The sequence below is a fragment of the Rhyacophila brunnea genome, unplaced genomic scaffold (assembly GCF_057557595.1).
Source record: "Rhyacophila brunnea isolate RB1 unplaced genomic scaffold, BYU_Rbru_1.0 scaffold_9, whole genome shotgun sequence".
In the NCBI taxonomy this organism is placed as follows: Eukaryota; Metazoa; Arthropoda; class Insecta; order Trichoptera; family Rhyacophilidae; genus Rhyacophila; species Rhyacophila brunnea.
In genome coordinates, this window is record NW_028233361.1 from 14188216 (window position 1) to 14212232 (window position 24017).

The window sequence follows — 24017 nt, forward strand, 5'->3', positions numbered from 1 at the left end:
TACAAATATAAGTCCTTGGATGGTATCTGCCTTGTAGTTAAATTGCAGTGAACATATTTGAATGCTTTTATGCATCTAAGTATAGCTGCATGAAGAAAGTATACATTGCATTTTGCGTTTGAGATAATCCATCTCTGATTTTCTATTAATCTCATCCCCAGTTTTGCGAGATGTCGGGATCTGCGCAAACAGTATCACAGCTGATTGTAATATCCATTCGGCGGACAGCGGATTTCTGTCAGTCGCGTGTAAAAGCCCGTCAGGTGTGGACGCCTCGGTGAAAGAGCGCTTACACCTCTCGCTAAAATAAATACATACGTTACAAGGAAATGCACTCGAGTCTGCTGACAGCGCGCATCCGGCCTACTACTTTTCAATGTCAGAAATCATTTAAAAATTCACACTTCGACTTGTAATATTTCGTAATACGGATAAATAATTGAGCCAATTACATATTTTAATGACCGTTATTAAAATAAAGTTGAACTAGTTTTTTTTCTAAATATTCAGTGATAATATATAAACAGCACTTAACAATATTGAGGATGTATTAATATTACTAAGTAACACATTATTATTCGAACACGGTAATTATTATTACTGAGTAAATTATAATTTTGAATTTAGACTGTTTCCGTTTCCCGCGCCAAAAAAAAAACAGTGAAAAATATTCTTATCTGTTTCTTAAAACAGTTAGATGATATTTATATTTTAAAATCTCACGTATATGTTTAATTAAAATAATTATCATAAATTTAAATTATAAAACACTTAAATCTGCTGTGTGAAAAGTCGCAACGCTGGCTTATATTATTAACTGTCCATCTAAATTGTAATTTGACTGTAACGTAATTAAAATTAATAAAAAAGTGACTTACTTTTTAATTAAAAATACAGAACTTAATATACAATAGATATTGTATTATAAAAACAGTGAAAAGACTCATTTCGAAAGACCGTATCAAAGTGTTGACACATTTTATAAACTTTTTTACAGCTAACTAGTTGTAAAATAATAAAATCATGGTTCAAAAAATAACAATGGATTCATTCTTCAGGCAGCGGAGAATCTCCGTTCCAAAGAGGTAAGCAATTAACATGTTTTTATTATAAAAAATAGTTATCAATGAACTATTTTATTGACAATATACTTATTGATGTATCTGCAATAGACGAGTGGTAAAATGTCCATTTCTGAAGCCGTGGGTTTAATCCTGCGTTTAGTAAACATGTTATTTTCTGAATGTGGTGAGCATGAAACCTTTGCATTGATCGCATGATTAATAAGCCATGTGTAAGAAATAAATCCTGTCGGGAGGCTTCTAAAATTCCTATATATTGGATTATAATGTAATGATAGTTTTAATATTTTATGTATTATTGATTTTTTTTAATCAAATCTACAAACCCATGAGGAGGTTTCTTAACAAGGTTTTTTATAAGGAGGGACGCTTGTTAGATATTTTCTCACGCTAAGTTTATGCTCTAAATACAGCGGAAAAGTTTTGTAAAATTGTCAGAAACGATTTCGATACGTTACTCATGGACTCTATCTAGGTCTTTTTTAAAAAAGAAGAATTAAACTTAAGGATATTATATATACATATAATACATTATTAGTTACATACTATATGAATGCCATTTTATTTATAACTAAGTAATTAATTGATAAATAAGAATTTACATTTAAAGTACCTGATTTCAGATTAACTATTGAAATTGGAAGTGTTAAATTTTAGATTCTAAAACACTTACATAATAATATATAACAATATAAAGAGTGGAAAATTATAATAATCTGGACCACTTCAGCTAATGTAGAATATCAAATATTCAAAAAATAGCTAAAATTAGCAATAGCAGTACAGAAATCTCGTTTTGTTTCATGTGTCGTGGGTTCGAACCCCGCACCAGAGCTTACACATTATATTTTCAATCACTATGTGCGATCAGATATTTAAATAGTAAAAATATTATTTTTAATTCAACAAACATTTTGATGTAATTTTTTTCTGAACTCTATTACCCGTAAAATGTCTGTGACATCATCACAGGTAAAGGTTAGTGCATACCGTATAATCACTTAATAATTGTTTACTGTAGCTGTTAAGTCATTATACATATGACATAACATAATAAAATTATAGTCAGTAGGCTGTTAAATTAATAGTAGGTTACATGTGCACAATTACAGATATCGAGCAATAGGTATATATCACTGGCTCAATATTGTTTTTCGATGTATAGTACTTATGCAATATAATAGGTAAGGATTTCAATAACTGCTTATATGTAGATGGAACATTATAAAGTGGTGGTAAATTAAGGAAAGAATTAATTTAAAAATCAGTGTCACGTCATAACAGTTAGCCAACATTACATAATACATATTACATAGTAAAATCAAGATTATACAATTATAAAAATAAAATATGAAATCAAAAATACTTAATAAATTACCGATCACATCAAATAAATGAAACAATACAATATTGTAGAGATTTTTTAATAAGAAATTAAATTTATAAAAATAATTATAAATTTAATCTATCGAATACAACCATAATAGTTAAATAATTCAATAAAAATATATCAAACTTTATGGTGCCATAAAATACGTTAATCGCACGATACACCTAATCATGAAATATCACACCCAACGAATGCAAAACTACGTGTGATATTGGTGGGAACATGGAAATAATTTTTGCCATTATAGATGGGTTATAAACAAACCCACGAATAAGTAAAAAGAAATGGTTTAATTTTTTTTTTACATCTAGAAAATATTTTTTAATGTAAATCGTCTACTGTGTATTTTAATGAATTGTCTCTGAAAACTCTATGTCGAAATGGAATACCTAATAATTTGACGCATGTATATAATAAATTATATATAATAAAATATATGCAATATAATAAATTGTATTATTTTATTAAATAATTGAGTAGATAATATATTGGAAAGTTTTAACCAGTGTATAAAAAACATCTATAATTATAACCTACTATAAAACTCTACAGTCATAATCAATTGCAATAGTATTTTTGTTGTTTTCTTCTTCTAAGTTGAATTGTACGATTTTCCTTGGACTTCGGTAAGCTCTTGCTGGTAAAACTAAAAAACTTTATGATAATACAAGTCACAAAATAATGTTTTATTATAAGCAAAACCTATCATTGAGTATTGATTTTTCATTTTTACCATCGCTATTTATTTTTTTTAAATTCAATGTTTTCAAAAGAATAGGGGTAAAACTTTGTGAAAAACGTCTTGAAGTGTGCTTTTTACACACATAACTCAAAAACAAATCAGTTGGAAAATAATATGGTGCCGAGCAAGACTCGAATCCGTATCCATCGAATTCTTTATCAATTTAGTCACATACACGCTATGCCAAGTTTTTATCGAAATTCGTTAAAATTAGCGACCGGATTTGCAGTTTAAAACAAGGTGCTTACCAACAATATGTACTTGCATTGATTCCTAGCTGACGTCAGGATGTCTTCAAATTGTATTTAATTATCTTAACTGGAGCTTTAAAGGATTCTTATGAGAAATGATTTTTATATCGTTGGGTCTATTTTAATAATTTATTCCTTCGAATTTGATAAAATTTTACCTTAACAAAATTCTTGGTATACAAATGCCAGTTCAAACAAGTTTTAATTGGTAAAAAATCATAGAAAATTGCCAGGATCAAACACACGTTAAAAAAAGTAATGTAGTAATTGTTCGGACGTGAGTGTCGATCTGTGACTACCGGCTTTTGAGGTGGACAACTATTCCACTGCGAAATTTTATAAAGATAATTGCTACTTATATATATTATATACAAAAGTTCAGTTACGTAGTCTATGGGTGGATTCATTTGTTATTATTTAAATGCATCAGTGACACTCATCAATGAATAAATAAATAAATAATTAAGTCATTCCCTCAGATACCCGTGACAGTATAGATAAATACTAGCTTAATTTTTAAAATTATGTACCGGTGTACGGCAGACATGTAATTATATTGAAGACTTTGTTCAATATTGATATTGATGTCATCAAAACATCATCTCAATACGTACTTTGAATATGTGCAAATAATACAAACAAAACGAATAAATAATAGATCTCAAAAAAATGTATTCACTTATTGACAGTCACGAAAATACGGCAAATATTACAATTAATTGTTTGTAAAAACATTCGACATCATTCGGAAATATTTCCTTTTAATTGTCTTGATTAAATTGAGCCGACTTCGTTGGTAGAAAATGTATGTCATTGACATTTTGTTTGCGGGCAAAATATACTCGGCGGAAAACGTAAAAATGAACATGCCATTGTTCATAGAAATTGTAAATGAAATCGGAAAAAATGTGCCGTTGTGTTAGAATATATAAGTTACAAAAAAGTCACAGAAAACTCTCAACAGGCTTATAAACGATAATAATATGTATGAAATAGTTACTTACACACGAAATTATTCATAACATATGTGAGAGTTACACAGTGAATTTACAAATTTAATATAAACAGAGTTAACCTCTTTTTGATGTTACATTAATCTTTACTAATTATTAATCCAGTATAACAACTGGGCAACAGGCGGATTACGTACTATTTGATGGCGGCGTACGATAAGAGGTATATCACGCCTTCTCGGAATTTGACCAGCTTGCTCGAAGGATACTCTTTGTTATAATAATTATTCTTAAAGTTAATTTGTACACAAAATAAATGAAATACATCTTGAAATTATTAACTTAATTGGACCCCGATTAAAATAAACAATTCCTGTATCTTTTCTTTCATCTTACTACATTTAATACGTCTTTTCCCTGTCTCGCTCTTTCCTACACAATTATACATGTATTCTCTCTGTTCCAATACTATCTTTCAATATTCTTTATCTATTCTTCTTTTCTAATGTCTTTCTATTTTATGTTACTGCAACTACTTCTCAGTCATTCTCTTATGGTGAAAAATCGTGGCTACTATCTTCTGAGTGACCAAGACTTTCCTACCCTCTTGGTCCTCTGATTTTCTCAAGTGAAGGCTGCTTGAGTATGCTCTTTCATTTGATCGCTCCAGCGCGCTGAAGTTCTTCCTCTGCTTCGCCTTCTCTGAAGGCTATCTACAATCACCAGTTTCTCCCGGTCACCCGATCCGTGCCGAAAAATATGCTCATAAAACTGCAGAATGCGTTTCCGAAATATTTTCGTACGCCGTTTTTTTAATCTATAGTCTCTAGAATCTAGATGATTGACTGGTTCATCCTATGCTCTGACCAAGAAATACGGAGTATTCACCGATAACATTACATTTTGAAGGCATCGATTGCGTTTCTCTCCCTTGCCCCCTCCAGTGTCCATAACTCGACACCGTATAAAAATACTGTATATGTATAATTTAATTATACAGTGCATATTCCTATATTTATGCGATTTAAAAAATCAAAATAAATTATATCAATCAATCAATCATCTTTATTGTTGACATTGTTTTGATGGTACAAAGATTTAACTAACTAAATGTCTTAATATGTTTAAATACAAGGCCATATTATATCGTCTCTGTTCTGGCAGAACACACTAACTGGAGAATACTAGTTTTGAGTAATTTGACTTTGAAGTTGTTAAAATGTTTGAAATGGTTTATCATGTGAGTTTATTAAGTAATCGTAAGAAGGATGACTTTAAAATAGAGACTGTTTATTTATTAAGAAGGTTTCCAGACGGTAAAGTTTGAAATAAGGAACATTTTGGTATAACTAACTAAATATGTTATTTTTTCGAATTAGTGTCTTCTGCTAGAACAGTGACGATATTATCTTAATCCTAATATAGACAATCGTTGGACAAATTTAGGCATCCAGTGGTATCCAAGAGGTACAAAACGTCCGCCAGGTAGACCTAGAGGCCGCTGGATCGATGAAATGATAAAGTTCTGCGGAACTACGTGGCAGCGCAACGCACAGGACCAAGGGAAGTGGAAGCAGCTTGAAGAGGCCTTTATCCAGCAGTGGATAGATTCAGGCTGATGATGATGATGATATCCAATTTTATTTTCTTAATTATGTACTTACATCATAATCATCAGTCGACGTCGATACACTTCTGAATAAAGTTCTTCCCCAGTTCCTTTCACTCTAATCGATAGATGCCATGTTCATTCACTGAAATTAATAAGTTTTATTCAGGCGCTAAATGCAGTAATAAAGACAAATGTGAGCAATGTAGGCAAGTATACCTCGATCAATTGATATAGTTTTTTTTGTACAAGATAATTCATAAATACATATATTATTAAAACAGAGATAGCTTATCCGCTGACTAGAGTGTAGAATAATATTATTAATAAACTTTTTACTAGTAATCTGAATGCAACAAAAACTGAATACAATTAATAAAAGTAAATAAAACATTGGCTTTATATAGGGTTTATTTATGTGTTCAAAAATACTAGATAATTGACATAGAAAATTAAACTAGAATACTACCATTATGTTAATTGAATTAAACATGCTAGTTTTAAAGTACTCTTATAAATAAGTACATTAAATTAACAGCGTCGTTAAATATTATTTATTGTGTGTGTTTTAATGAGCCTACAAAAGATGCATCTCATAATATTACTAAAGCTAGTTTAACCGTGAGAGTTAAAACATTTCGTTGGCTCTATTATGGTTCTTTACGATCCCATTGTTTCTTATTCATAATATTATAAATCCAAGATTAATATTATGATATAGGTCTTATAGAATGATTGTTTTTATGTATATTTTAACGAGAAAGAACTATCTATATCTGGATATTGTATCTTATTATGAATATGTAATCTTCACCCATATGCACAATGAATTACTTGTATGATAAACAAAAAATAAACAATTAACGTTTTCATTGAGATAATAATTAAGATTACCAGAAAAGATTTCTTGAGGATTGAATTCCTAATTAAAGAAAATTACCTAAACCTAATAAAGTTCATGTAATAGTCATCCGAATTCCTACACAGTGACCAAAAAATGGATTGCTGTCAAATGCATGAAACAAAACATGATTTGTTAAGACGGTACTTCAGTAAAACGACAAATAATTTTCAACTATAGGTGCGACGAAATTTTGGACTCGCTGGCAATTGGAGAGCAAACGTCGAGCTGTGAACACGTCAATTTGTTTCGTGATGGCGACGGTATCAATTCTTAAATCATGTAAAGATGACTAAAAAACGTTACCCATTTACTTGAAAAAGAAAACATGTGAATGAATATATTATTATTGTTACTAATAGAACAATAAACAGAACATTACATAGACGCATGTTGAATTTATATGACAAATTATATTTTGTTCGGCATGCGTCATTTGCACAATCAGCGCATCGCCTAGCCACGATTTTTTTAGACCATGCCTCAACTGAGGTATAGCCTCAAGGTAAATATAATATTTTCGTACAATAAAATAAACTTTTTTCACAAAGTGCCGACAACATTAAAAAAGATGAAATTCACATCGAAAGTGGATGGTTTCACAAATGATTGACAACTGTCAAAATGGTAGATTTTCACTATTTAAAGAAATATTTTCACTTGTCAATAAATTATTGTAACACACAAAAATGGATAGGTGTATCGACGGAAAATACATGTATACAGTATCTATCAGTGGCGAAGGGTGACTTTTAGAAAGAGGTAAGCTGTGGAGATCAGAGAAAAAGAGCACACTTGTCAGGTAACTTACGGGAAATAAGAAGATAATACTTACGATATTACTACTGATGAATAGGTGCACACTAATGACAACGACACACTGGTCATAGGTTTCACCGCTGAATTTGTCAAATTATTTAAATCACTTATGGCAGTAGAATTCCACGTATACTTTTCTTTACCAAACAATACGCATCGCCATCAAAAAAGTTTGTTTAATGTATAACTGCCAGTTAAAAACAAATATTTATCATATAAATTGTTGTGAAATGGTCTAATATAAGTTTTTTTGCTGTATTCAAATCTAAATGAAACCTTGGAAGGTCAAGTTTTGATAATTTTTAATTTTTGAAGAAACGTCAATCTCGGGAATGATTTTTTTAAAATGCAATCGTTCGCACATTTTCTATCGGGACACTATACAATTTAATAAATACTTATATATTTAAAGCACTGGCGAATGATTTCGGTACAATATGAGATAATTTATCCACATTCAAAAAACAGTAACACACTGAATTTTGTATTATAAAATAAACCTTTATCACCGCTTTGAAATGTCAAAATTACATGAACTGTGAATAGCATTTTATGTTTGTCTATGACTGAAGTAACCTAAATAATAATCGCGAATTAATACAATATTTATTTTTAATAACAATTTATAAATTATATGTGATCGAACACAATAGTTATTATTTTTTTTAATCATCCTAATTATTTATTATTTGCTTTTAAAGATAAGCATAGACAATAAACAAATCAACAGCTCAATCAAAAGCTTGTCCTGTTTACGCTTCCGAGTCGGGAACAAAAACGCAGACATGCATGAAGTTGGCAACTGAATTGCGGTAGAAAATTTGGCTTGGATTATCGTTGAAATAATTCTAAAAATAGCACTCACGTTGTGACGTTCCGTCATTTATTTTTGATTCGAAACTTGACTAAACTAAACGCTCTACTTATAAATAACGACGATAGATGACCTTTAATATTTTTATTATAACCTACAATATAGATATTTATTTATTTAAAATAAATACTTGAAAATAAAAGGTAAGCTTTAAATAATCGCTTAGTATGGAGCCTTTGCCACTGGTATCTGTATATGGTGTAAGGTTATAGCATTTACAAATTCTTATCAATACAAGTTCAATCTGAAGAAAAGTCCCACAACCTTATAATATAATGTTAATACAATAATATTATGACTAGTAAGGTTCTACGTTTACTCCCCCACCCCAACCTTTACGATAACTCCTAACAATCCTTCAATACATGCGAAAATCGACAACCTGCACTAATACAATATAAGTACCATTATATTGAAAAGTAGATAAACAACAGCTATGTTTTTTACAGTTCTTTCTAAAACCCATTCATGAAAAATTATTAAAGGTTTTAGATTGATAGGATCCATAAACAAACGTTGGTTTTTTGACAGATGTTATATGGAGACACCATTCAAGTCTCAAAATTTTCATCAATTGCATAATAAATATAAAGTGTATGGACATATGGGAAATAGACGAAAAGGCTTTACGAGGACGATAGAAAAATATTGCATATTTTGAATAATCTTTTATAGAAAAGATTTTGTCAAAACTATTAAGTAAATAATTACAAGACAAAAGAAACTTTAATATACAACATTTTAAAAATTTCTGTTGAATTATTATGCTCAATATGTTCTAACTTGTACTTGATATGAAGTAAATAAAAAACAAACAAATATAGAATACTGAAATGTAATTTTGATATTTCATTTTGATTTCCATAGTAACGCATTTCCATAATAATTTAGTTGCTTGGACCACCCACTTAGCAACCAATAATAGTCTTTTACTTTTTACCAATTTTTCTGAAATAACTTTCCATACAAAACAGAATTAACTGAAAATTCAGCTTAAAGATGGCTAAAAGTATTAAAAGAATGCATTGGCATCGTGTTCTGATATATTCTAAAATTTTCAAATGTCTAGCTAGTCGGAAAGTTAGATAAAAATTGATTGCAAGATTTGTACTGGAAAAAAAAACACCGGAAAAACAAGAATACGAGCTAATGAAAACGTTGTAATAAATAGATAGTTTATATAAGGTTAGTAAAAAATAATTCTTTTATTATAATGAAATTTAAAACCCTGCAATAATGTATGATTACTGCTAACTTTCAACCATTGTTAATAGAAATAAACGTTGCTCGCCGAAAAATAATTTTTGAAATAGCGGTACTTTTAATCAGTAAACACATCTTAGGCTGTTTATGAAAGCTATTACGCAATGTAAATAATCAATAACATACATAATATGATCGATATGAAGAGAAACATCATTACGGGCCAATCAATTTGTCCAGTTAGGTCGGTAATTGAAAAGTGATTGCAAGCATTTTGTATCATACATTAAAAAACCACGAGTGCATTTTACACGTGTGAGTTTTCAATAGAAAAAAATGCCATCTCATCAAAGTTAAGGGATAAGATATAAAATGATGTATTATTAAGGTTCTTATTCTTAGTAATAATAAAGATCATATTAGCGATGATGTGCGCTATTGTTGTCGACATCATTATTATAGACGCCTTCCCACAATGATTGAATCTGATAAAATTGATTCAATTTTTGTATTGTTGAGTTCCGTGAAGGTTATAGATATTAATTGATTGTAGTTTATCTCAGATGAAGACAGCCTATTATGGAGAGGTGAACGATTTTTTAACAAAAATACCACCACACACTTGAACTGTACAGCAACAATTATAAATAAAACTATTAATTCACAGGATTTAAGTAGGTACCTATGTCGAGCGGCTTATATTATCGTGGGTCCCAGGTTCAAATACTGGGTCTGGCAAATGCACATATTGTTTTTTAATTTGTGTTTGACATCAGAGCATGGACCTAATAGGTTGAGCAAGTAGCTAACGTCCAATTCTCGTAAAAAACATAAATCTGCTAATACAAATATCCACATACATTGGAGACCCATATTATGACCTCAGGATTGGAGATGGTAAAAAAAAAAAGTATGTTCAGAAACACAACTATTAAAAAATGGTGCTGTATTCATCGGATTCCAGCAAACGTGCTTTACACCATACATAATTACGATGAAATAAACTAATATCTGAAGTTGCTATCAATTATAACAACCAACCGCCCAACAATTATATTTTTTCAAGGTTTTTTTCTAATAGGCGTGTTTCTGACAAGTTTCCAAAAAATTATGTACGTTTAGTTATTTTAACACAATTTAAATTAAATTAAAAGAACATGTTCGGGGCTTAATAAATATGTGAACGTTTTTGGTTCTTTTGAAAGCCACTAAAAACTGATTTTAGGTTGTATATCAGGTTATTTTATTTAAATTATCCATACTTTTTAATTGTCTTACAATTTTGTACGTCATGTAGTGTGTCTTCTGTAGTAAAAATATATTATTATTATTTGTACAGTATTTTTTATCATCCTTTCATGATTCCAATATCTATGAAATGTGTTTTATTACTAACAAAATATGTACCACTAAAACATAAAAAAATAATATTTTTTTGTAAATATTTTTTCCAAAGAGTTGGGACTTTTTGACATTGGTACAGTTGCTTCTTACAAATAATTTTTGAAGGAAATTAATTTGTTCTGTCTTGAGGAATTAAAGGCGATCTGTATCGCTTTTCTTCTTCACAAAGCTTGACAACATTTGTAATGATATTTTTAGCCTGAGATCGCAAAGGTTTAGGCATTATCAAATCAATAATCAATGACGACGCAACACTTCATTACAGACATAGACTAACATACACTAGTTACCGACTAAAATCGTGGACCAAGAGCAGTAGGTCGGACGCTCTGTAGGAGGGGGTGCATCTTTAGTTTCGACGGCCAACGCAACTTCCGTGTGCACTGGTTAATAAGTCAGACTCTAATTATTCGAAAATCTGCACGTGTCATTTCTGATTACCAAGGACGTCGAAAGGCAACGGAAATCAACCAGACTTCGCGAACCCGGCAACAAAATAACAGTCCTGTTAAGTCTTTTATGTTAATAAAATTAATATACTTTGTTTCCAACCAGTGAGCTGATTTTTTTTAATGGAAAGATATTTTCGTTATTACTAAGTTTAGGTAGCTATGTATATATTATATATACCAAATAATTGTTCTCGATTTGCCGCCCTTCGAGTAACTGCCGCCCCCAAGTGAAGCTCAATTTGCCTATCCCCACGGGATGTCACTAAATAGGCACATTATATAGTATTCTCATTCTAATTTGGGTCCCATGTTTCTATTTAATATAAATTGTATTATAACAAAGTAGTTAAAGTATTATTTTGTATTTGCAACATTGACCGCTTTATATTATGGAGCCTTATTTGGTTTTAATGATACGCTAGATGTGAAAGACTTCACATTTTATAGTGCTATACTGCTATATAATATTAAGTTGAAGGAAGTGGGCACATTTTATTAACATGAAAAAGCATAATTCGCGGTCATTCACACGCATTATTTTGTAAGCGGTTATTCATTCTGGTAGGTACAATACATTTTTTCACTAAATTAGTCATACGTTCTTATAATGTGATATGAAACACATTTTCATATGCGAAGATAATACGGTGTATTCAATTGAAGAGGATTTAGTTCTTATGAAAATTGAAATGTCATAACGAGAAAATAAATGTTTTCGACTGAAGATTATAATATTAATGTTATTGCTACTGGAGATGGTAAATTGCTGAACTTATTTAGAAACTAGGTATTCGGATATCATATATTCATTACCCGGTTTTCTACGGTAAGTCATTATTTTAAAAAAAATAAATGATATTCGAACCATTTTTGTATATATGATTCAAAACCCTCATTAATTTACTGCCAAATAGTAATATTGCTTAACTAAAATAAAACATATTTTATAATAATAAATAAACACCAGGATCGGTATAATCCTCAATGAATTATTTGCTAAAAGGATGAAACGAGTTATGATATTATTTATTAAATAAAGTTTAATAAGAAATATATCATAATGTGTTTTATTTCTTCAATAATAATTGATAGTTAAAACGATAAGGCAATATTGAAATAACTAGTCAGATAAAACTTAACTTGAAAGTATTATTATGAATTATTATATATTAGTTTATTTTTGAATTTATATTGAAATTGAGGTCTAATAAATATTAATTTGTACATACAAATTGTTTTAGATATAATATAGTATTTATATTAGTATATTATTATCCAGCGATTGTCACTATGTGTCCAGTCCATATCCATTAGAGGTTTACATATTGACTGCTGACTAGATAATTACTTTTTAATTACCACATTTAAATAGCATGCTAATTATATTTAATGGCCGCCTGATCGTTACGCGCTATGTGCGTCTTTAGCGTCCAATGACTTAACGAACTATACTACATCGCACACCATTGTCAGTTTTCTTATCCAATCATTCCGCTTTTTGTCCTTTCGCGTTATGGCCAGCGTGCACCTAACCATACCACGCTGAGCTACTCTAAGTTTTTGGATCTCTCCTTTTATTTAAGGTCCATGTTTTACATGCATATGTGACTACGGGAAGCATACACTGGTTGAACACTGCGCTTTAGGCACAGTGGGAGGTCATTTTTGAAAATATTATTCAGGCGGCCAAAAGCACTCCAGCCCAGCTTTAGTCTGCGAACAATTTCGTCAAATGTACATCCATCTATAGAAACTTGTTGTCCCATATAGATGTAGTTTTCTACTTATTCGAGCTGAGTGCCATTGACGAAGATCTCTTTTTGGCCCGCAAAGCAGTAGGACATGACTTTCGTCTTTGCTACATTTATTTTCAAGCCTGAGTTATTTATTGCTTACTTCAGCGATTTCCTACATTCTGCTTTGGAAACCAAAGATACATGTAATAATCATATTATCTTTAGAAAGATTATGTTAATATTTCCACCACTAAATTATTTATATTTATACTGTATTTAATTATTAATTTTATCGACAACACATTTTAAAAGATCATATTATAAAACCACCCACTGCTTTGAATTTTGGATCATTTTTACCGTAATTCTATAATAATACGATTTCTAAAAGTTTGATTATAATATATATTACATACCTAACATAAATGTATGCAAAATAAACAGGATACTTGTTTTATGGATACTTACCATTTTACCAAAAACGGATATTCAAATTTTTGTCATAAATTGGTTAAAATATGTCAAATTTGCGGTTCAACGACATTATTGAAGTAATTATTTATTCTGAGTAGTTTATTGGTTATTATTTTAAGATTTTGTTAAGAAAATAGTATTTCAGTAAGGTTAATTAAACTCTAAGTAAAAAAAAACCTTCTTTATATAATATGGAAATTTTTGTTGCAAATTTTAATTGAGAGGATTTAAAAAAAAAGTTTATGTTATGTTATTCCAGTTATGACTTATTAATGTGGTTTATCAGTTTTGAGATAAAGAAATTGACTTTATAAAATGAATTCAAATACAATTTAAAATAAATAATTTATTGACATATAGTGAAGTTTACAGATTACAAATTTTAGACGTTCACAAGATGACACGAGAGGCAAAGAAATATTATTAAAAAAAACAAAGAAATAGAAGCAGACTATATTTTAAGAATTTATAAAACAACATTTACCTAAACTCATTCTCACGTAGGTGAAATATATCAATAACCGAAGTGATTTGGTCGAACAGAGTTATTGCTCTCTGAATTGGCATCACTAATGGCACGTTTATTTTGCGCCTGCAACTTCCGATTTATAAGATAGTTATCAGGAATACACAGATTAAGTCTAAGCTTTGAACTGATTGATAAACTATGGTTAATCCGGATAAAATGATTTCTCGGTACTGTTCGGTTATCAGGAATACAGCGGAAAACACATTTTGAAAATAGCCGATAACCTGGATTATTTGTTAGGTTAACCTAACCAAACATAACCTAACCTAATCTAACCTAACCCAACCTAACCTAAACTAACCCAAACTAACAAATAATCCAGTATATCGGGTATTTTCAAAATGTGTTTTCCGCTGTATTCCTGATAACCGAACAGTACCGATTTCTCTGATAAATTTACAAGCTAATTCTAAATTAAAATATGATCTAGTTACTGTGATACTGAAGAAACATAATTTTCACTGTCAAAATGAAATCATAAGATGAAACTTACGTAAATTATGTTTTTATTCAACGAATATTAATTATTCACAAGATTTGAGAATTAACATTTATTATTGAACATAGAATACGTAAAATACCTCTAATATATACATATTAGAAAACGTCTTTGAAAAAATAATACGAGTACTATGCCTCGGAGTTGTATTTATGTATAATATAATAATAAGTATTGTCTACTCTGTTTTACCAATACGGATTTTAGTGATTCCTTTATATTTTTGAAATCGAATATAATATATAAAATTTGCGCTTTCACTCTTAATTGAAAACTCTCTCGAAGGAATGTGAATATTTTCCACAGTTTATATTTTTATTATTTAATTAAAACGTTTGACAAATCATTTATAATTAACTATGTTTCTTATTACACTGCTTGGATTGAAAAATATATTACGTAAATCTATTATTTATTAGTGTACATAAGGAAGTTAAATGAAAATATAGCTATTTGTTTACATAGTTTGCTATGTTACATAATATTATATAACAATTGTAACCTTATTAATATTATTTTATAGCTGTTTTAATACATATTCAGCGATATGTTAAAACCGCCGATGTGAGACAATTAACATTTAAGAGCCTTACCGTCATTAAAATATAATGTTCATAAAAACTCTAATGTGATGAGTGATGACTTTGTATATCGGAGGTGGATGCCGGACGAAATCTCGAAGGCCGAAATTCCGAATGCTGAAATCCCGAAAAAAAAACAAACATTAATAATTGCGCAATCTTAACACATATCTTGAATTGCGCAAATTTTACATTTTGTGTCTCTTGTAAGATTGTGCAATTATTACTTTTTGTATTTTTTGTTATTTTTCGGGATTCCGGTCATTCGGAATTTCAGCGTTCGTGATTTCGGTATTCGGGATTTCGGCTTTCGGTATTTCGGCCATTCGGAATTTCAGCATTCAGGATTTCGGCCTTCGGGATTCCGGCCTTCGGGATTTCAACCCAAACCCATCGGAAGTTTTAGCTAGAAAATTAATAAACTACGCAGTCTAATTATAAACGTAAATACAAATATTTATAAACAAAATTGTTACATAACAGTTTTTAAAAGTTCAACGACGATAATATAATATTAAATGACATCCTAACCTTATTTCTAGAATCCTCTTGTGTGGTATTGCCACGATTATATTATTATAAAGGTATGAATGTCTTTACAAATCCCTACTTAACAAATAGGGGAAATTTGCGATTGGGTAATATTTCTCACGTAATTGGGTAAGTACTCACGACTTCAATAATAATATATACCCACATTAATAATTTTATGTAGTTTTAATCTTACCATGGCATATTATACTGATCGATATAATTACAGTATGGATGTACCAACTTAATCGTTATAAATAATGCTATTTATTAATTTTAAAGCACTTTAATAGTGAACATGGATCAAGGTTATATTTGTATAAGGTAATGTTGAACGCGTCAATTGTGACCGACCGGTTGATTGCGGGATGGATTTTGGTGGATTGGATAAATAGCATATACTCATAGGAATTTAGCCGTAAAAATGTAAATGGTGAATACATAATTATATATAATGCGATTTCATTGAAATTTTGAAAGGGAAACATAAGCCATTCTTATTTTTATTTATTTAACTAGCTTACGTTAAAGTGGTTTTTAAATAAACCATGAGAGAGCTCACGTGACCTCGTCATTTTACTTGATTTGTATTATGTTAGTCATGGCCTGTTACATGAGTGAGAGGAAGAGATGATGCTAATGCTCGCGAATTAAACTAAGGCGTAGTTTACCATTAACGTCGGGCAGTGGGCTTTTTTCATAGTAGGAAAATCGTATCGGGAAATTTGTATGTATGCAGTTCGCCGTATCACACTTCACCGTGAAATGTTGTATTGGAGATATATGTACGTATATTAAGGACCGTCCAACTTCTTAGGGTCGTATAGTACTGAGATAAAATTCATGTCTAAATAAAACACGGTTCTTGTCAGTTTACAGGAAGCCAGCGGTAAACAAATTTTGAAAATAGCCGATATACTAGATTATTTGTTAGGTTAGGTTAAGTTAGGTTAGGTAAGGTTAGGCCAGGTTAGGTTAGGATCTAATAAAATTGGAACATTATTGTCTGCAATGCACCACGAACAACGCGTATTTTTTCATCTCGGTGCTATAGAGATGACCGTATAGTATACGGTGAAATGTAATACGTACAATTTACATATAACCTAGTAAAATAGTTTAACGGTAAGTGCAATGAGTACCCAAAAGAATACCAAAATAATTTTTACGACGAATGTGAAATTGAATATTTGTTTGTGATGGAAAAAAAGCAAGTGTTGTTTAATTTGCAACCCCTCAGTATCTTCAGCCAAATATAATACGTTTGTTAGTTGGTCAGAGAATGGTAGTGGAAGAGTTAGGTGGATTACTGTCAATTATCATATTGGATAGTAGATCATAGCCCACCTGAAGTAGGACATGCATGATGTAGAGCATCGGTAGGAATTGCAGTTTGCTAATCCTAATTACTCTGAACAAAATAATATGTTCCCATAAATTATTCATTTTTAAACCGATAGAACTTTTATTATATCACTATCTAACTATCGTGTGATAAGAATATATGAGATTAGTAAATACTGCTCTGATCAGCTGCTTCAAGTGATGGGAAAAACAATGATTTTTTTTTTTTAATTCTCGTTAGATACCATTTATCTTCAGGATATTAAGACTATACCTCAGCTGAGGCATGGTCTAAAAAGATCGTGACTAGGGATTCCGAATCCCGGGATCCCGAGCTATTTTCGATACCTATGAATCCCGGGATTGATAAACATAATCCCGGGATTTCGGGATTGATTTTTTTATCAATTTTTATGGAAAATAAAATAAAAGCGAAAATATAACAGAAAAAATACTTTTAATAAAAAATAACTACATTAGAAATAAACTGAGTTTGAATGAATCTATTTTAAATCTCGCTAATCCATTCATTAAGTCTTTACTATCAGAAACAAAAATCTCCTATTAAATTCACATTATTATTTATATTACAATATTATTTACTCCATTAAACTTGTGTATTTCCAAGATTGAACGTATACAATATTAACAATAAATGTCTTAAATAGTATAAATAATTGTACTAGATTTATTTTTGACCGATTTTATCAATGTTATTTGTAAATATAAAAATTTTATATTAACAATGGAAAAAATGCCAATCCCGGGACCAGTCCCGGGATCCCGGGATTGTCAAATTGTAATCCCGAAATCCCGGGATCAGAATTTTGGCTCGGGATTGGATTCCCTAATCGTGACTAGTCGATGCGCGGAATGCGGGTCGCGGGTGCAAATGACGGAAGCCGAACGAAATATAATTTGTCATAAAAGTTCAACATGCGTCCTTTTTATGTAATGTTTATTATTATAGTCGTAATAATAATAGTATATTCATTGACATGTTTTCTTTTTTAAGTACATACGTAAAGTTTTTTAGTTATCTTTACACGATTTAAGAATATTTTCATCCGACGCCATGACAAAACGATTCAACGTGCAGACGCCTCGACTATCGCTCTCCGAATGACAACGCGGCCGTAATTTCATTCTACATACAGTTGAAAATTATTTGCCGTTTCACTTATGTACTCTCTTAAAGGATCTTACCAGGATTTTTATAAATGTCAGTTTTTACCGTTTTGTTTAACATATTTTATTTGAAGGTGAAAGAACCATACAAACTTAAATAACTGTAACAGATTTAAATATCGATAAAAAACGTAGTAATTTGAGTTTAGAGACGCTGATTATAAATACAATGAGTTACTTATAGTTTACGGTGAAAAAAAAGACGAAGGGTGAAAGGCGAAAGAAGAAAGAGAAACGTAGAAGCCGAAATATAGAATGTAAGAAAGTATAAATTATTTAATTCGAGAAAGGGCATGATAGTTATATAAACGCACCAAGGTATATGTGCCGTCAATTAGTCATTAAAAGAGGCCAAACTTTTACAATTTATTATTTTGGTATCAATAAAATGAGTATATTATTAGTATATAAGACACTAGTATAATAATTTTCATTTCAACCGTGTAGAAATAAAATCCGATTGAATAAGCACACTATCAAAATATTTAATTCATTTCGTTTTCAAATGTGCTCTTTTTTAAGTGAGCCATGTGTTCAATATAATATAATGCAATATACTATTACGTATTACATACACAGCAGATGTTTGCTTTGGTCATAGTACCTACGATTACCAAGAAAATGTGAAGTATGCGTGGGAACCGCTTTCATTTAGATAGTCAAACAGTTAGCCATTTCATAGATAAGAAATCGATACATATTACTTTGTTTTTTGTGATTAAAAAGTCTAGATATAATTTCAATATAATCATAATTTGAGGTCAATTCGCTGTTGCATGAAGGTCTTCAATAACTCAAGTCTTCTCGGTCCCTAGTCCTTCGCTTCTACGTATATCTAATGAACTTTGTGAGTTCTCCCGTCGAGCGAGATTTAGAGGGTTCCTGGCCCTCGGGTAACACTGTATGACGGTATTTGTCCAGAGGTTGTCCATTATCCGAGCAACATGTCCAGCCTTTTGACGATTATTATTATTTTAACTGCATAACGAACTCTATCACATCGCATAATTTTGTCTGCGTCCTTATTTATTGGTTTCTTTTGTGGTATTTTTGCATGATGTCTAACATGCACCTTTCCATTTCACGTTGCGCTACTCAAAAATTTTGGATTTATCGTACAATGAAATTTATTGTTTTATACGTATACTGGTAACACACATTGGTTGAATAATTTGCACTTAAGACACATGGGAATCCACTTTTGAAGATAGATACTATATAGGCGCTCAAATGCACTCCATGCCAGTTTGTTTATATGAGAAATCTTGTCATACATATCACCGTCAATTGATTTTTTTTGTCAAAATTACAATTTATATAAAATTTAATTATAAATGGAACAATATTAATAATATATTTATATAAATGTTCTATTTAGTAAATTTTTCGACCTCTGTTAAGTGTTTTCCAAAAACATCAATACATATTTTTCCAACTTGCAGATGTTCACCGTTGGATATAAAAAAATTCAGTACGGCGGCTCAAGTTAGCCATACATCCAGTAAAAGGTTCGCCTGCTAAGGAAATAAACGCTTGTCAGCGCTCCCCATTGTCCAGTGCGTAAAGCGCTAGCCTTTCAGACGGGGGGCCGAGTACGATTCTCGGTGAGGTCACAATACATTTATGTGATTTTTTCAAAGCCTGGAGGTTTGTCATTGTTTGTCGTCCATTAATTACTAAATATACTATTGTTTCATTACACTACTATCGTTGGGCATCATGGCCTGTTGTAGTGTTAAGAATACTGCCCTGCTAAGTAAAAAGCAATTGTTTTGGTTTTAGTGAAGACAGAGAACCCAACATTTAAACTACTTTTTCTCTTATATTATGTAATATTTTTTTGACATAATCTCTAAACAGACGTGTCTATTTAGATAATATGTCAAAACAATTCCATAATTTTACATACTATAAGAGAAAAAGTAGTTTAAAAGTTGAGTTCTCTGACTTCAATAAAATGAAAACACTGTCTTTTTAGTTAGCAGGGCAAATATAATATATACAATGTACATATATTATAATTTATCAAAAAAAAAATCGGTGTGTGTACTTATGTACGCGCGTTAGAAGTTATACTTCTTTAGCGTAACAAAACAAAATAAGCCGTTACCTGAGTCTATTAATATTACAGTGGATTAGGTTGATGGAGACGCACGCGATTGATCTGTGTCTCATATAGCACATGATAATTGTAATTTAATTATTGTATAGGACCAAAACTCATCTTTGCCATCATCATCATCAGGGGCGCGACAACCCGGTGTGGGTCCTGGCCTCCTCCAACAACTCCCTCCACCTGTCCCTATCCAGTGTGGCCGCTTTCCAATTTGGTACCCCCAGAATACGGCACTGGCAGCTCCATCTAACCAGCGAATCTTTGGCCTCCCTCTTCTTCTATGTCCTATTGGATTGCTGGACATCACTCTCTTTGCCGGTTCATTGTCATTCATACGGTGTACATGACCTAGCCATCGCAGTCTTTGCCATACAGCGGTCATAATCGATTTAGAAGTGCCCATGATGAATTAATAAAAAATCAAATATTAATATATTTTTTGAATTATTTACCAACTCAACATTCACAAAATTTATTTATTTATTGATATATAATTTTACTCATAAATAATACTTACATAAATATAGCCTCAAATCTTGATACACAATCTTTATAATAAAAAATAAATATTCACTCCAATATAAATAAAGTTTTATGAATATAAATTAATAGTGTAGAAATATTGGTTATGTTTACAACACGTGCTGTTTACTTGGTTGTATTGAACGACTAACTAAATGACACTATGCGCATGCGCATGTACCCTCGACCGAAATGAATATAATCATAATAATAATATAAATTAATAGTGTAGAAATATTGGTTATGTTTACAACACGTGCTGTTTACTTGGTTGTATTGAACGACTAACTAAATGACACTATGCGCATGCGCATGTACCCTCGACCGAAATGAATATAATCATAATAATAAATTGTGTTGCAACGGCGGGCGCAACTTCGTCACACGCCAAAAATACACTCTGATCTGTTTCCCTAAACGCGCGAAAAGAGTATAACTTCAAAAATATCGATCCAGTTAATGCAAGAAAAAATGATTTTACGAATTATATACTTACATATTAAATAAAGGATTCAATAAATGTCTCGTCGTACCGTAAGTACTCATTTTTAGTTATAAACTAAAAAAAAATTCTCAAAACCTGGTGTAGTTATATCTTGATGAATTATGAAACGTCATAAAACGAGATAATCTGTATTAAAGATTATGATGTTACATCAATGTCAGTATCGTATTTCAATGCATTGATTTATTCATCTAATGAAGTTATCTTGTAATATGTCTTAATAAGTCGTGAAATTAAGCAAATTTATAAAACAATAATCTCATTCGATGACACGTCACGATATCCTAAGAAAGATGACCTCGGATTAACAATCGTTAAAAAATCATTCACAATTATAGTCATGATCATCTGAGGTAACCAAAAACATGCAACAATTAAAAATGACCCGAACTATATGAATATGTTTTGACCCCAAATGAAAAAAACTTCAAATAATTACAATGTCAATGTTAATACACAGATCGTGAAAATACTTTTATGAACAATTAGAATGTTACAGAATAATTTACTTAAAATGAGGTAATAGTTCTTAACTTTGTTATTCATTCATTTATATATTTATGAAGGTTAACCTAGTTCCTAATATTCCTAGAAGTATTAAATAACATATAAGATTAATTATTGAGATTAAATATAAGCAAATAACGTTTTAATTGAAATAATAGTTGTTGTATCTCTGTTTTCTCGTTAAATTATATTGTATGTTTTGTATAAAATATTATTAATTAGTTTTATCCAAATTTATCAATGTATATATTATGAAATAGAGACTAGATCTTTACTTTTTACCTATTGAACATAATATAACTATATTTAAAATATTCAAACAATAATAATAACTGAGTAGTTAAAGACTTTCGAAATCAATTAACACGATATTGGGATAAAGGATTGAAATACCGGTATTTGAAAACCGGTATCCCAGTATTTTTCGATATCGAAATACTGGTTTTAAAAATCAGAGAATACCGATATAGTCGGTAATGAAAGTGGAAACAAAATTTAATATATTAATTAACATAAAAAGCTTAGAGTATTTTTGTCGGATTACGCGATGTCTAGTTTACTTTCGTAGCTTTTGATCATCCTTGGTGACCAGCACATGCTATAACATATTAATATTTAAAAAATATATATATATTGTATTTATAGATACTTCTGTGTTTTCTAACTATTTTACGATTTCCGATATCCAATAGGAAATACCGAAATACCGGTATTGGTATTTTTATTCGTTATTGCAATCCTTAGATATAAGACAACGGTATACGACATTACTAAAATATTGGGGTGTACTAATATGCTGTATTACATCTCTAGGAAATACATCCTATCAAATGTGTCAACCGACCGAGAATCGTATAAGTACCAATTTTCATTATTTCCGTTGACAGTGAAACTCGTTGCATCGTGTTAATCTCTTCTCAAAATATAAATAGATCTTTAACGGCCTGAAAATTGTAGCTTTAATGGATTCTCTAAAAAGCCTATAATTGATTTATAGCATGGATTTTATTCCGTTATAATGATGGTATTTTTTTTTCTAAAACTGCACGCTTCTTAAAAATAAAATAACAAGAGATAAAAATCAACACAGGTTTTTATGCAGTATAATTTTGTTAGTTTTCAATGAAGTCGGCTTGAAACCGTAACAAGTCGTGCGGCCAATATAATTTTCCTCTTTTTTACATATATTATACATAATAAATACACTTACATGCAGTGTTGCCAACTGCCATTGACAAAAATATGCTAGTTGGCAGATTTTCTTATAATTACAGTACTACAGTACACTTCATCAATACAAGCCCGAAACTATTACAAAAAAAAACAACTATGAATGTTGCAAACATTCTAGCAATTTTGTGAGAAATTTTAAGCTGTTTGTGGTGTCAATTTTTTTAGATTTAACGCTATACTCTAAATGCGTATTTTTCAAGCTAGATAATATATACAGTCGAACTTGGTTATTACAATCACGGAAATAGCGAGATCTCGGATGTAATGAGGAAACATTCATTGACATTTTAGTTTATAATGTTCTCCATACATTTATTCAGTTTAATAACGGGCTACTCTCGGGTCTACCGAGCAAAACTGTTAATGTGTCGGTCGCTTAAAAACAACATTTTCGACCCTAAGCAATAAAATCCGACCGAGCAGTTAACAGTTAAATAGACCGATGCCGCCGGGATCGGATTACGTTTATGACACTAGCTAAGTGTCTAAGTACTTAATTGGGGTTTTCGCCAAAAACATTGAAAAAGTATCCACGTATATGGTTGAAATTACATGTAAAAAATCAAAGCTTT

The 24017-nt window shown here is 30.5% G+C and overlaps 1 protein-coding gene across 1 annotated transcript in view; it reads left to right on the forward strand.

The window, feature by feature from the left end:
- The first annotated feature begins 260 nt into the window (after nt 1–260).
- The window catches only part of pip (heparan sulfate 2-O-sulfotransferase pipe), a 220648-nt gene continuing 196891 nt past the window's right edge, over nt 261–24017 (forward strand). Inside the window, exon 1 of the mRNA XM_085959907.1 lies at nt 261–1085. Coding sequence (XP_085816033.1) covers nt 1024–1085 — 62 coding nt within the window. The 5' untranslated portion in view covers nt 261–1023. The remainder of the gene's footprint in view (nt 1086–24017) is intronic.